Below are 14,461 nucleotides of genomic sequence, written 5' to 3' on the forward strand. Positions count from 1 at the left end.
AGAAACACAGTGTAATCCAGGAGGAAATTACATTTACACCTCACTCCCTTGAAGTTACTAAATGTGCACACACTAGCTCCAACTGCAAAATATCAAAACTGAACACTGCTAAAATGTTTTTTTCTTCCATCCAAGCAGATCACTAAAGAGATAAAATGGGAATAATGCTCCAGTAAAAACCGGAGTTTCTGAGAAATTTAACTTTGTTAAAATGAGAGGAAAGAAAGAAAAAAAAAGGGCACCTTCTAAGAGTTGTTACAGCAGCCACTGACAGTGTTTCGTACTGTCAGGGAGAGTGGGCCAACATCAGAAGCGGTCCCAGAAGCTGAGGAAAGGGTCTCGGGAGAGTCGCAGTGCTGGCTGCTTCTGAGAAGTGTACCCAATGGCAGAAAGTGAAAAGCTCCCCAGACTCTTACTGGCAGAGTTTGGATTATGATAGTCTCAGAACCAAAAATGGTTGTAATTTGTCTATGGCAACGCTCACAGGGAATCAAAGGTTTTCAGAGATCAAGCAGAGAAGGTGGTGTGTGTGGGTGTAGTCAAGAGAAAGTATCAATGATGCTCATAGATACTCATTTTCCAAGAGAAAGCAGTAAAGGTGAAGAGTTAATACACTTGTTTTTCATCTTACTCTGACAGAAGACCAGATGTAATCTTCCTAAAGGGTGACTTCCCAAACTATCCTGATAACTGTAGGGTGGAGAGGAAGCAAGTTGCACCCTGTTACAAATAAATGAAAAACCATAAGGTGACAGACAATACTAAGCACACTCCCACCCTTATTCAAACACAAAGGCAGAGGAAAAGTTCATGCTATTTGCCAAGAGATTATTTTTTTGGAAAACAAGCATGCGCGCGCGTGCACACACACACAGACACACACCCAGGCACACACACAGCAGCAGGACGAGCAGCAGAAAATTCTTCTATTCTCTGAAGTACTTAGATTAAATAAACTTCAATTAGTTAATCTATGTTGGGACAGTTTTAAAAGGGAGCCGCTTGTCATGAATTGATGAAAAGGCCAACATACCAACAGGGAGGGAGGAAATGAAAGGAATATCAAACATTATTTAACACTGTGTAACCTCCCTACCAAGTTTGCATTTGTCTCCAGAATGGAAAACAACTAATATGTTTCTGGTATAGCTTTTATTCTTTTATTTTTTTGTTTTCTTTTTCTTTAGTACGTTGAGTCTGAGAAAGGTCCTCTGTCCCGATCAGGTAGGGCACTCTTTCATATGGGCCTTGCAAACACAGGAGACTAACTGGGGAACTCAAGCCTGGAGCCATGTGTCAAGAGCCTGCAGCCCCTAAAGCATCAGGTTACACAAGAGGGCTGTGGGTGGGGCAGAGGGGGTGCACAAAAATGGAGAGAGGCAGTTCCTGCCATACAGGAGCTCCGGATCTCCCATGGGAAGGAAACAGCCGTGTGGCCTGTTTTCATGTCTTCTCAGTCACTTTTCATGACTTTATGCTACTTAAATGCTCACATGAAACTCAAACAGGGTTGGGTCCAATGACCTCTACAAGCTGTACAAACCCCAAGATTTTAGGATTCTTTGCATATTATCACAAACATCCACCAAAGACCAAAACAGGATGTTTATAACTGAGGCTGTTCCCATCACAGCAGTCAGGTTTACTAAATGAGAACTTTGAGATGAAATTCTATAGCCTGCCATTCTGTACACGGCTCTAAACTCAATACAGTATTTCCTTGCGACTTCCTTTCCTCTCGACTAATGCAAAAGGAGAATATACAGGGACACAGTGTGGGTTGTACAAGGCCCCTAGACCCATCATAGAAGTGACAGAGTTAAGAATCCAGTGGCAGTGCTTCCTGCCAAATCTGCTCTTTGCAGGTGCAATGAAAGGCTTATCATGTAAGTAAATTCTTACAAAACATTAGGAAACTATACATATGGACCATACCTAATTATAAAGATATTTAGTGCATGTATTTCAAATCCAGGCAGAGTACAATCCAATTCCTGGCAGAGATGTGAGGTCCAGGGACGACAGAATACTGATAGACAACTTGAGATTCCACAGAAGTCAACTAGCCAACACTCACAGTTTAGTAAAATTCTAGTTCTTTCTCTAGTGTAGGATTACTATATCCTTTTTCTTGCTCTGTCTTGACCCTTCTTCAATGTCACACATTTTCTTCTTTAGCCCCACTTCTATGCCAATAAGATTGCTGAAATCTTATTGGGCGGCTCAGTCAGAAGAGCAAGCAACTCTTGTTGCTTTTGGTGTTGTGAGTTCAAGCTCCAGGCTGGGTATAGAGATTACTTAAGGAAACTTAAAAGAATATTAAAAGAAACACTTTTAAGACATACATTCAAGTTAACTTTCTCAAATTACCCAGATGTAGTAGCTGAGAAGACAGAAATATTAACTAACCTAATTAACAAGAGAGCCATTCAACTGCTTTTCCTCCACTGCAGGCCTTACAGTGAAATCTCTAGGTCTAGTCCGCTCTACTTTTAGGGGCTCAGGTGCCATTACTGCAACCTGCGTGGGACACCACTGCTTTTCCTAGTCTACTCTTCAGGGCACTGCAAAGTGGGGGTATGGTGTGTGAAATGCCTGCAGACTAGGATACTTCAGCCCCCAGTGAGGAAACAACAGAGAGAAGAGGATGATGACGAATGCTCACACGTCACTATCTGAAGGCTTCGACAGAACATGTGCAGTGTGAGAGTTTCCAAAGGCTGAGGATGCTATTCAATTGAAAGAAGTAAAAGATGCTTACCATTTGCTTCACATATAAAGGGATAGTTCCAGTACATTCTGTAATTATGTTCTATAATACAATAATGATGGATTGGAACACAAACATAATTACTGCTGAAAATAAAGTTATGAACCAATAAAAGGCTTTCACAAAAGCTTGTTTCAAAGTAAAAATAAGGTAAGTTTTAATCCAAAACATTCTGCTTATTCTAAGTTTCGATAATTCCTGGGATCCTAACTGGGTAAAAACTGAATGATCTAATCAGAAGAATCATCATAGCATGTACACAAAATAGAGAATAAAATTTTAATGGTATCAAAAACAGAACTTTTTGGCCAATTTAGTACTTGCTGGAATAAAGTGGCAAAATGTTACTCGGTAACGGACTTAGCTTCTAAATCAAGCTGGAATTACACATACTCTGTATATTACTTGAGTATATACAAGTACATTCCATGATAACATGCAGAGACATGGAAACAAGAAGAGTACTATCAAATCAAGATCACCATCTCTATTGAAGAAATAATGAGTTGAAATCAAAACACCTGTTGAGTAATCCAGAATACCTCACTTTGCCAAGGGGGTTTTAAATGTTGCTCTTTTCAAGAATTCAAATAAACTCCATATGGTTAAATTTAATTTTGTTTTCTCAACATGAAAAATGAGAAGCAGATAATATGGTATGGCTATGGGTATATCTTTTTTTTTTTTTCCTTCCACTCAGTAGCAAATTAAAGGGTTTGATAGACTTTACTCTTCTCAGGTAAAAAGGGGTCTTCACATTCTAGAGGTTAAGAATGAATCCCTTAAAGCTCCTAGACATCTGAGTGTCACACCACCTACAGCAACATATGCTCAAGTACCTTTAAGATACAGTCATATGAGACAGGAGTTTAATTTTCCTGAGAACTAAATTAGACTTATGAAATAAAACAGGGTATGAAAATGACCTGAGTTCACAGGAATCTCTCAATTCAAAAGAGATTGCTTCAGCTTTGCTAAGATTTCATCAAAAGCCCTCTATAGCAAGCGCTTCTTGGAGAGTCACATATTTGGTTATGGAGCCTTGGGATCTTTTTAAGCACTAAGAGGTGCTTTCTGTTGTGCAAATTCAGTGAAGGGTCAGAACAGACAAGAGGACTGATGGTGCTGCAGGAAAACCTACACGTGAGCCTATGGATTCCCCTAGTTTGTAAAGAAAGGAGTAGGTGAGATATGCAACTGATCCAACTTTGCTCCCAGTCTGACAACCATTACTGGGCCGCTAAGAAAATGCCTGTAAGATAAGTGAACACAGCACCTTAAGTGGAACTTTGTAGAAGCCACTGAGAAGTGAGGGTTGGTTGGGGTAGAGATGGTCCCCTCTGAGTAACTCTCCTCTGCATGTGAGAACCGCAGAACATATTTGAAAAGTAGGGTAAAATACTGGCTTCACAGTCTCTTCTCCAAATTATGCATTGCAACTTCTGTGATTATTATTGTTTGCATACTACTAAGAGGTCACATGTGAATTACTAGTCACTGAACAGCATATAAAAGAATATAGTCTAGCCTCAATCTGAGCTCTTCTGTTTGCTCTGTAATCTAATTCAAGGCACTTTAAAATGTTTTGGTGCCTTAGTGTATTAACACGTAACATGAGAAAAACACTCATATACTTACCGCAAGGAGCTACCACACAGATGACTGAACCTTAAAGCACTTTGAGCTCCTCAGATGAAAAGCACTGTGGAGGCAATCACAGCAGAGGAAAACTCTCCCAGTGCCTTGGAATCCTGATCTGTGTGCCTTGTGTCTCAACAGGATTTTCTTAAAATACTTCACATGTAAAATGTGTTAGCGGCACTCCGTCCCTTATATATGTTAACTGTTTGGCACACAGATGTTTATATATTTCAAGTAGTACTCACTATTCCAAAGTTGTTTACTAATTGTCCAATAAAGTTAATGAAATGTAGCCACAATGGGAGTACTCCGTGTCAAATTTAGAAAACTTTTTAGCTTTCACTTAGGTACGTGTGACATAATAGAAAGTTCATTTCTTTCAAAACAACTAGTGTTAATTATGTGAAACCACAAGTTTTTAATGAAAAAAATACTGAAAATATGCCACAGTGTCTATATATTCATCTGAAGAGTACAAAGATGGAGTTTTGCGGAAAAAGGACTTAATGCTATAGAAAACAAAGGTGGTTCTTAAATTGTTCAAAGGAAACAATTTTGATTTTAAAAATGTCATGTTTCATATATTGAAATAAAGCCGTTAGAGGTAATAAATTATAAATACAGTAGTTCATTGTTTCTTTCTTAGCATTAATTTTTCTAAGCAAGTTAAAGTCAAAACACTTGAAATCTGTTATCCTCTTGTTTCAAAGGAACTGTGGAAATAGAAGCTTTCATGGAAATCTACAACAGTGATAACACCTGTGATCTTTACATAGACTATACTGGATGTTGGCCATTTCAGATTTACAACATATTTTGGTTAATACATTAGATTCAACTCATTAATATGCCTTTATATTTGGGAGAAATTAGATTGTGATTTATAATCTTACCGTTTACCTAAACTCAATTCTAGGTCGTGCTTGATTTTCGGCAGGGGGTTCTGTCAGACTCATAATTAAAATGATGAAAACTGTAAATAATTTCTTTTAGACTGAAAAAATATTTTTGTTTTTTAAATAAAGTGCTTTTAAATTCAAATGTTTCTTGCCCTAAACAAAACTGAAACACACTTAAACCTGAAATCTTCATATCTTGATACACATATTTTAACAGAAAGAAATCAGTTTTGGGCCATAAATGTCCTTCAAGAGTTCAGATTGGATCTAAATTGGGTTTTGCATTATTGTCGTGCTCATGTTTGTACATGAAGGTTAAAAGAAAGAGGGCAACATCCAAGGACGACCAATAGGCAGTATGTGATGTAACAGCAGACCAGTAGCGGCTTTCCACAAGTCCCTCTCTGAGTTCAAAATCAATTCTGTGATCCAATTCCACTAAAAAGAAAATAAAACAAAGGAAGAAGTATTATAATATGTTCTATATAGACTTCACCTAGAGTAGAGAATAAAAATTTAGCTAAAAGAAGTGATTATCTTAATAATTATCTTTTTTTTTTCCCCTTTAGTGACTTTCCACTACAAGCTTATGGGGGGGAAAAAAACCCAAAAAACACAACACCCAAAACAGCCTCAATAGCTCAGGATTCTATTTGGTGGAGTCCTTTCTTTAGTATACTCAGGTCAGTATGGAATAATAAAAGAATACAACAAAAAACTTATTTAGTATCACAGAGTGTATTTGGAGTAAAAAACACTGGCCTCAAATCTTAGACTTCCCATTTACTTTTTATTCCTAATTTGTAAAACAAGGAAAACAGCCCTCCTGCAAAATTGGGGGCCAGGCTTATGTGCCATAATGTCTGTGGGGGTGCCAGGTCACTCAAAGGCTCTTTGCCTGAGGAGGACTGGTCCATCACCTCGCTCAGTGGTGACTTTTTGCAGTCCCAGACTCCCCACTTGGCTGCCATCACACTGCCTGGTCCCCATGCAGTCAGCAGGGCCTCACGTGCACCAGGGACATACAAGTGCTCACTAAACGTATGATCAATAAAGAATGCACTGGGTGGCTGGGACAGTTAGATCGGGAGGAACAGTGGTGATCCTTGGGAGGAAGAACTTCATTTTTAACAGGGCTGTCCTCAAACAAATCAGTCAATTCAATGAAGTCTTTTTCTAAAACCCACAGAAAGTTCTTGCAATACTTGTTAGAGAAAAATCAAGGCCATAAGAGAATTACAAAGGATTCATTTAATACGTCCTTAGAGGTAAAACACTTAGAAAAACAACACTTTGATTTAGGAACTCCTTTAAAATTGTCACTGAGCTATATGTTATTTTGAAGGAACGCTCTTAGAAACCAAAAACACTCAAATTGTTGTTCAGAGTGCCAGAAGATGTGGAAAGTAAAAGGTGGCAAAAATAAGAGGCTGGAACAAAAGTTGGGTTTTGCTTTCCACTGAATTTGATAATTGCACATAGAAAATCCTATCACTCAAGAGAATGCTTTGATATGTTTAGCTAATGCTTATTTTAAAATAGGTATTTAAAAATGTATATAGTTGTTACTTTTCTATTCAACTATGCTTTTCTGACAAGGAAAGTCCATGGATCTATCTGTTTTCAGACAAGATTACCCTTAAGCAGTATAAATACCAATTAGATTATAAAACACTTGTAAAATATATTGACACACAGGGTGCCTGGGTGGCCCAGTGGGTTAAAGCCTCTGCCTTCTGCTCAGGTTACAATCCCACGGTCCAGGGATCGAGCCCCACATGAAGCCCCACATCGGGCTCTCTGCTCAGCAGGGAGCCTGTTTCCTCCTCTCTCTCTGCCTGCCTCTCTGCCTACTTGTGATCTCTGTCCAGTAAGTAAATAAAATCTTTAAAAATATATATATATTGACACAGGCCTTTTACAATTTTTTTAAACTGCCATTTTTCTCATTTAAGTTACAATAAGCTAATCCACAATACATCAGAAATAGCTGAAATCTATATGTGGAACTGTGGGGTAGTAATGTCTGAATCTTTTGGCTTTTGTATTCCATGGGACATTTGAACTTGATTTGTAGGCACATTCTAGCACAACAGATAGGAAGATGAAAAAAGAAGGAAACGAATTCTCAAGCATGATGAAGAGAAGTCATACTGGAGTTAGTCATAAAGAGAAGAGGAGAAACAAGAGGAAAAACAGAAGAGATGAGAAAAATACACATTAATATTGGCGAGGACCACCAAGTTATAATTTCTACTTTAAAATGCCACTGTTGAATATCTTCCTAGTCTAAGAGTCTTAAGTTGAATTGTTATTTTAGAATCAAAGAAAGGGAAATTTTTTCTGTATTACTTGGCTTTGATTTCGTGTCCCTGACATTTATTCTTAAATGCTTTACATTCGTGAAACACTGCCTTTCATTTCACTCAAATGCTGTATTTAATTATCACCTGTTATAGCCTTTGCCATTCTTATCACCTACAGGGACTCTATCTCCCTTGCTATTTATCTGTAGGCTGTCTTCATCAAAATGGGAATAAGGTAGCCGGCCTCTACCTGATGAATTGGTTTTAGTCTCTCATTTTCCTTAAAAGGTTTACAACAGGCAGTCAGGCTGCTAGTGCAACTGACTTCACATATGTTGGTTCTGCAGGTGGAGAGATGGCGGTTAGGTGGGCCCAGGTCTCATCTTTCCCTCCCTTTTATGCAGATCTCAAAATTTCCAAGGGAGTAAGGGTCTAGATGGCAGTACCATTCTTCATGTGCTGCGAGATGTAGTCTTGGCCAAAGCAGGCCCAAATCTCTAAGGGACTGCCTTGGATCTACTTTCTCATGATTAGCGTATCAAAAATGGGTGGCACAACACAGCTTGTAGTTTTTCCTAGTTTCTCTCACCGAATTAGGTCAAAGAGAAAGGAAAACATAAAATCATTACTTTGTCCTTTCTTCTCTCTTTTGAGTGCCTAAGGACTAGAATACCTTGATCCACACAGAAAAGACAGAGATCCTGAAAAACTGAAGAGAAGTAAAACTGAGAAAAAGACTGTTAAATTTTAACAATCCTTAGCAGTTTGCTTCTACTTCTTGAAAATGTGGATTCTTTTCTTTTCTGGGGAGTCTTGCATACAGCCCTGTTTCTCTTCCTTTCCCCTAAAGTGAATGTCTGCAGTTCATGAAGTATGGAAGTAAAGTGTCATCAGTACTGTCTTTTCATCAGAGAACTCTCTGCACAAGGGTCCACATGGATGTAGAATTAAAAAAAAATATGTGTGAACAGAAAGGGAGCATCTTAGTATTAAAATGTGTATTAACTGGACAAGTTTCCACTGTTTTTTATTTTTTATTTTTTTAAAAGATTTTATTTATTTATTTGACAGACAGAGATCACAGAGAAGCAGGCGGAGAGAGAGGAGGAAGCAGTCTCCCTGCTGAGCAGAGAGCCTGACGTGGGGCTTGATAATAGGACGCTGGGATCACAGCCTGAGCCGAACGCAGAGGCTTTAAGCCACTGAGCTACCCAGGTGCCCCCAGGTTTCTACTGTTTTAATGGAAACATCTTAACTTCCCTGGAGAGAAGTTCAAAAACTTACCAGTTACCTTGGGGCACCTGGGTGACTTAAAGTGTCCAACTCTTGGTTTCAGCTCAGGTCTTCATTTCAGGGTCATGAGATTGAGCCCTAAATCAGCCCCTGCACTCAGCAGGGAGTTGGCTTGGGATCTTCCTCTTCCTCTCCCCTCCCCCTCACTCTCTCTCTCAAATAAATAAATCTTAAAAAAAGTTATCTTATTTGTAAGTAGTAATTATGGTCATAACTGCATGATTTTTGGTTAAAGGCAGACACCAAGAAAAATAGTAGTAAAGGAAACTGTGTTTTCAAATGACTGGCAGATTCTTTCATAAAAAAGATTATGCTGAGTTCTTGTTGGTAAATTATGCCTTCTTATTTTTGTGCTGCTTCAGCGCAGCTATACATTTCATGTGGTTAGGTGTTTTGGACATTCAAGGAATATTTACATTTTGAGAACTGTTATAATTTCAAATATACTTAAGAATATTCTCCACTGTCCTTTATTTGAAAAACAAAAACAAAAACACTCTAAAATGAGCTTTATAGGGGCCCCCTGGGTGGCTCAGTGGGTTAAGTCTCTACCTTTGGCTCAGGTCATGATCTCAGGGTCCTGGAAACGAGCCCCGCATCGGGCTCTCGGCTCAGCAGGGAGCCTGCTTCCCTCCCTCTCTCTGTGCCTCTCAGCCTACTTGTGATCTGTCAAATAAATAAATAAAATCTTTTAAAAAAAATGAGCTTTATAATTAGTTTTCACATCTGCCAAAATAATTTCCCAACACTAATCTATCCTGAAAAATACTCAAAATACCTCATATTTGATAAAGATGGGCTTTACTGGTAAATATATGCTCTATATAGTGGTCTAGTTGCCTAAGATAGAGGGGATGGCTTTAAGATCGTAGATATAAGGGTTACTTGAATGCAGGATAAATGAATGGATTAATATTCCTTCATCTGATTAAATATGCAAAAAACACAAGTCAAATAATTTCTTCATGGATTTGACTATTTACATGAGCAGGGGCAAGAGAGAGCACTTATATAAGATCATTCCTTGAGGGAAATTCACGAAATTACATCAACACAAACTGTTGCTAGGGAATAAAAAAACCCCAAATCAGTCTGTTATATTAAAATACTGTTTTGGAATTTTTATCAAGAAAGAGGGTTTGTTTTTTTTTTTCTTTGAAAATAGAAAAAAAAAAAAGGATAGGATATTAGCAATTAAATAGAGAAGTTGTAAAATTAGATGTGGTTAAAAATCAAAGGAAAAACCTCCAACATATTTTCTGTTAAAATCAAATCCAATATTAAAAAAAAAAAAAGAAGAAGTAAAAGAAAAAGGAAAGAGAGAGCAGCTGTGGAAAAAGAAATGAAAGTTAACGATAAAAATGATTTTAAACTAAGATTAATCCTTAGTGATACATTTAGAATTGGCTATAAATTAAGAGACTGAAAATATCTCCTACATTATAAAATACTAATTTTTGAAAGCAACCCTACCCCTCTTAAATAAGATTAAGTATTTGTGTTGAAACCACATACCAGCAGCTCTGGCACACCTCCAGCCCTAAGGCGTGATGTTACTGACACCTGAAATAACTGGGAATGATTATATTTCTTATACTCTGAAACCTTTTTATATCTAAATGTCTTACATGAAAAGAACAGTAAACCTCTTTGGAGCCTTTAGGACAATAAAGAAGGAAAATGGCCTAATGCTTTTTCTTCCCTCTTTGTAAGTTTCCTTCTTTGTAGAAACATACAGAGTATCATTTTAGCACATTAAGTGGCTAATCAACACTTTGGTTTCAGGACACTGCTACTTAAAAATAGAAAGTACATATAAAATAGTCTACAATGGTGACATTCAAGCTGATCTCATAGAAGAACTGATGCACAGTATTCTGAATGCTATTCCTGACATATACCATACCGAGGGTATTATCTTTATTCTGCATTACATTTTCCGGAAAAAGAAGTTGTGGGAGATTAAAGAACGATTCCTGAAGTCTGAAATCTGTGAAAAAAAAAACACAAGATGCTGTAAAGTGTTGGCTGACGGTTACAGAGGGCCTTCAGTGATGTAGTGGCCAAAAGTTAGAATACTATTCCCAAATATGCTGATTAAAGCTAGCATACATAAAGAAGTACACACTTTGGTTTTTATGAAGAGCTCTTTCATGGAAAATGTAAGTGTAATTAACTTGGAAATACAATGTGATAATCTGTTAACACCCAGATATCCCCCAAATGTATAGCTCATATAAGTTCTAATGTAGAGGCAAAACGTGCTAAAAGAAACTTTTCTTCATAAGATGTTAAAAACACAGGGGAGTACAAGAAATGGAATCATAAAACCACTGTATATAAACCTGGAATTTTCAAAAGAAATGAAGAATAACTATCGTAGATGCTTCAACTTGATGACAATAAAGTGGTTTCAACAGACAACAACACATACTCTTCAAAGACAGAAACCCTGATTGATTCATGAATTCAGTCTGTGTCCATCTTACCCTCATAAAGCAAGAGAATCAAAGAGTCCATAGCTTCAGAAAAAAGGTTATCAAGAACTGAGGCAATCAATGTAAGCAGAAAGAAGGAAGGAAGCCAGAATCACCTAATCACAATGACCAAATTCCAGAAAGAAGATTTAAGGAAGAAAGGCTTTATGATTTGCAAGATAGAGCAAGTATGACATAAGGAATGTCGAAATCAGGATTATATAGAAAAGTGCATTATTGAAGCGAGTCTAAGAATTAGTAGGGCAAATCTTGGGAATTTGGTTTAAAAGGTGGAATTCTCTAATAGATGTCTAGAGATAAATATATGCTAACTAAGAGTCATGATTAGGTCAAATTTGGTGCAGTCTACAGTCCACAAGGAATTTACCAATAGGACCAACGAAGAATTTATATGCAAGAATAACAGAAAGTGTATTGTTATTAAAATATAATGATGCAATATACCTAAGCATCTCTCTAACTGTTGTCCTGAAAGAAGAAACAGGTTTCTCTATCATTGAAATTATCATTCTCTCTCATGAAATTACTATGTTAAATAGTAAAAAGACCTAAAAAACAGCTTTCTTCCCTCAGATTCTATAGATTCTTTATGTCTTCGTTACCCTTTCTCGGGGCATTAACATTACAAGGAATTGTGACTTTATACCTGCCATCTTACACAATTCTTTGAAAGTATTTTTCCTCAGAAGTTTAGAGTTTTGACCTCTGCATGTTACAATATAATTGTGTTTTTTTATAGTCACATTCCTGATATTAAATAGAAGTGAAATCTTAAATCACCAATAGTATAGGAACTTATGTAAGAAACTAAAAAAATGAAGTCTGTACAAATATCAAAGTCTAAAATGAATTCTCTATGCACTGTTCAAAAGGCTTACAATTTTCAGTATTCAGAGTATGACATAAATAGGATTAAGGTTAAAAAAATGCTACTGGTCCAAATTGGAATGTCCAACTTGGGGATGTCCAGGGTAATTCCTTTTGTAGTAGGGATGACTGTGGAGAAAGATCCAGCCTCTAGGACTGCCACGCCTGAGATTGCTTTTTAAGCACATTTTATGGATGACAATGGATTCTGGTCATTTGAAAATTTAGAGAGCAGACACAGCAAGAAAATAAGGTTACAAGTATCTGAAATAAAATCTGCTTAAACATTTATTGAGAAAGGAAGGAAAGTTTTCTGCTTGCTATATAGTCAAAAAAAAGCAGCCAGTTTGAGAATCCACATTTGCTTATGTGAATTAATAGAAACATAGGACTCATTAGTCTTATTTTAATGGACACTTAAAAATAAGGTTCAAATTTAGATGCTTGGAATTAAATATATGCTAAATGTATAAGAGTTTCACAACTATTCAAGATTTTAAACCTTAGAAATCTACTGGAAAAAATTAAACAAGTCCAGCTTAACATTCATTCCCTCACTTCTTGAATATCTACTTCTGTTAGGTAGCTGAAAAAGGACTGAAAGCCATACAGTGGATCCAATACAATACTGTAAGCTTGAAAGTCTTATAATTTGGTTGGATGAAGGGGACTGTGGAATTAGCAGCAAGGATGGGTTTGGCATAGTAGCTTTTAAAAAGTATCAAAAATATACACAGCATAGGTTTGAAGCACTTACATGAATTTTTAAGGTCATATTTTAAAAAATCTACTTTATAAAAATCAGGGGGTACTCATTTCAAAGAAATCTGTTATATACCAGGCCCTGATTATTAGTTCTTAATTAATTAATAATTAATTCACCAATGCAGAGAGTAAAACTGCATTTACCTGGGAATTATATTTAAAAATATAATCAAAGTATTTTTTCTTTAAAAGCAAACTTATGCTTTAGATTTTAGAGTTGACTGCTCCTGTCAGTATCTTAATCCTCTCTGCCCTCAAGTTGTAAGAGATAATGTATAAACATAAGGAAAAATGAGTATGAACTAACATGCAGAATCCAGAAAGCCAGAACTGCTGTGTGGAAGGGTTTGCGTTGCTACAGTAGTTGTGGGGAGCGAGGCAACTGGCTTCTTCTCATCTTCTATTGAGTCTTTTGATGCCTCAGACGCCTGTGATGTAGATGAACGTCCAAATCTTGAAAACAACATTCCTCCAAGGCCCTTTCCAATGCTAGCAGCCCCTGCATTTCACAAAACAGGGCAGTCAGTCTGCTGAATTATACCACATACCAAGCTAAAGAACACCAGCCATAGTTACAGCCAACTGGCAGAGGAACCAAGCCCTACTCATATTTTTCCAGGGTGGGAACATAGGAAAACTGCAATTCATATTGTTGGTTTCTAAGTAAAAATGGTGTTGAATAGAATGAGAGTTGTACAAACGGTAGGAATAGAGCTTACCAAAAAAGGGATAAAGATTCTATTTTATTCAAGTGTTCATTGTTTATTAAAGTGTGTTAAGATTAAAAACTTTAATAACAGAACCATGGCATCAACATGGGTCTATATTTACTACTGATATGCTTTATTACTGAAATTAAGTGAATATTTTACAAAAAGCTATCATAAATAATCTGTATGACAGGGAAATATCAATGAAAAGCCTATTTATAGTGCCATCTTGTGGCATTTTATATTAAGAAAACCCAGAACCAACGGACTGATTCAAGTGGCACATAATTGAGCTCCAGCTCTACACCAACAAACACTGTGGCTGGTGATCATGTAAAGAGAAATTAAATAACCTGTTTTGCTCCCAGGATGGATGCAGTTTGAGAGACACGAATCAGAGAATGGGTTGGCAGGGGCATCCTTAGAACTCACATATTCCCTCATTTTACAGATGAAGCAGACTATTAAAAATGATGTGACTTGGGGAGCCTGGGTGGCTCAGTGGGTTAAAGCCTCTGACTTTGGCTCAGGTCATGATCTCAGGGTCCTGGGATCAAGCCCCACATCGGGCTCACTGCTTGGCAGAGAGCCTGCTTCCTCCTCTCTCTTTCTGCCTGCCTCTCTGCCTACTTGTGAACTCTGTCAAATAAATAAATAAAATCTTAAAAAAAAAATGATGTGATTTGGGTGTCTGGGTGGCTCAGTTGGTTAA

General features: G+C 37.2%; 1 protein-coding gene across 6 annotated transcripts in view; it reads right to left on the reverse strand.

Moving 5' to 3' along the window:
* Window positions 1–3,035: 3,035 nt before the first annotated feature.
* Window positions 3,036–14,461, reverse strand: part of DDHD1 (DDHD domain containing 1) — an 82,151-nt gene continuing 70,725 nt past the window's right edge. For 3 of the 6 annotated variants that reach the window (XM_059182124.1, XM_059182125.1, XM_059182127.1), the window contains 3 exons: window positions 13,347–13,538; window positions 10,816–10,899; window positions 3,036–5,748 (listed from right to left, as the gene is read on the reverse strand). In XM_059182124.1, coding sequence (XP_059038107.1) covers window positions 5,567–5,748; window positions 10,816–10,899; window positions 13,347–13,538 — 458 coding nt within the window. In that variant the 3' untranslated portion in view covers window positions 3,036–5,566. The remainder of the gene's footprint in view (window positions 5,749–10,815; window positions 10,900–13,346; window positions 13,539–14,461) is intronic. The other 3 variants (XM_059182126.1, XM_059182128.1, XM_059182129.1) reach the window with 1 other exon arrangement.

This window comes from Mustela lutreola, chromosome 7 (assembly GCF_030435805.1).
Source record: "Mustela lutreola isolate mMusLut2 chromosome 7, mMusLut2.pri, whole genome shotgun sequence".
Classification (NCBI taxonomy): domain Eukaryota; kingdom Metazoa; phylum Chordata; class Mammalia; order Carnivora; family Mustelidae; genus Mustela; species Mustela lutreola.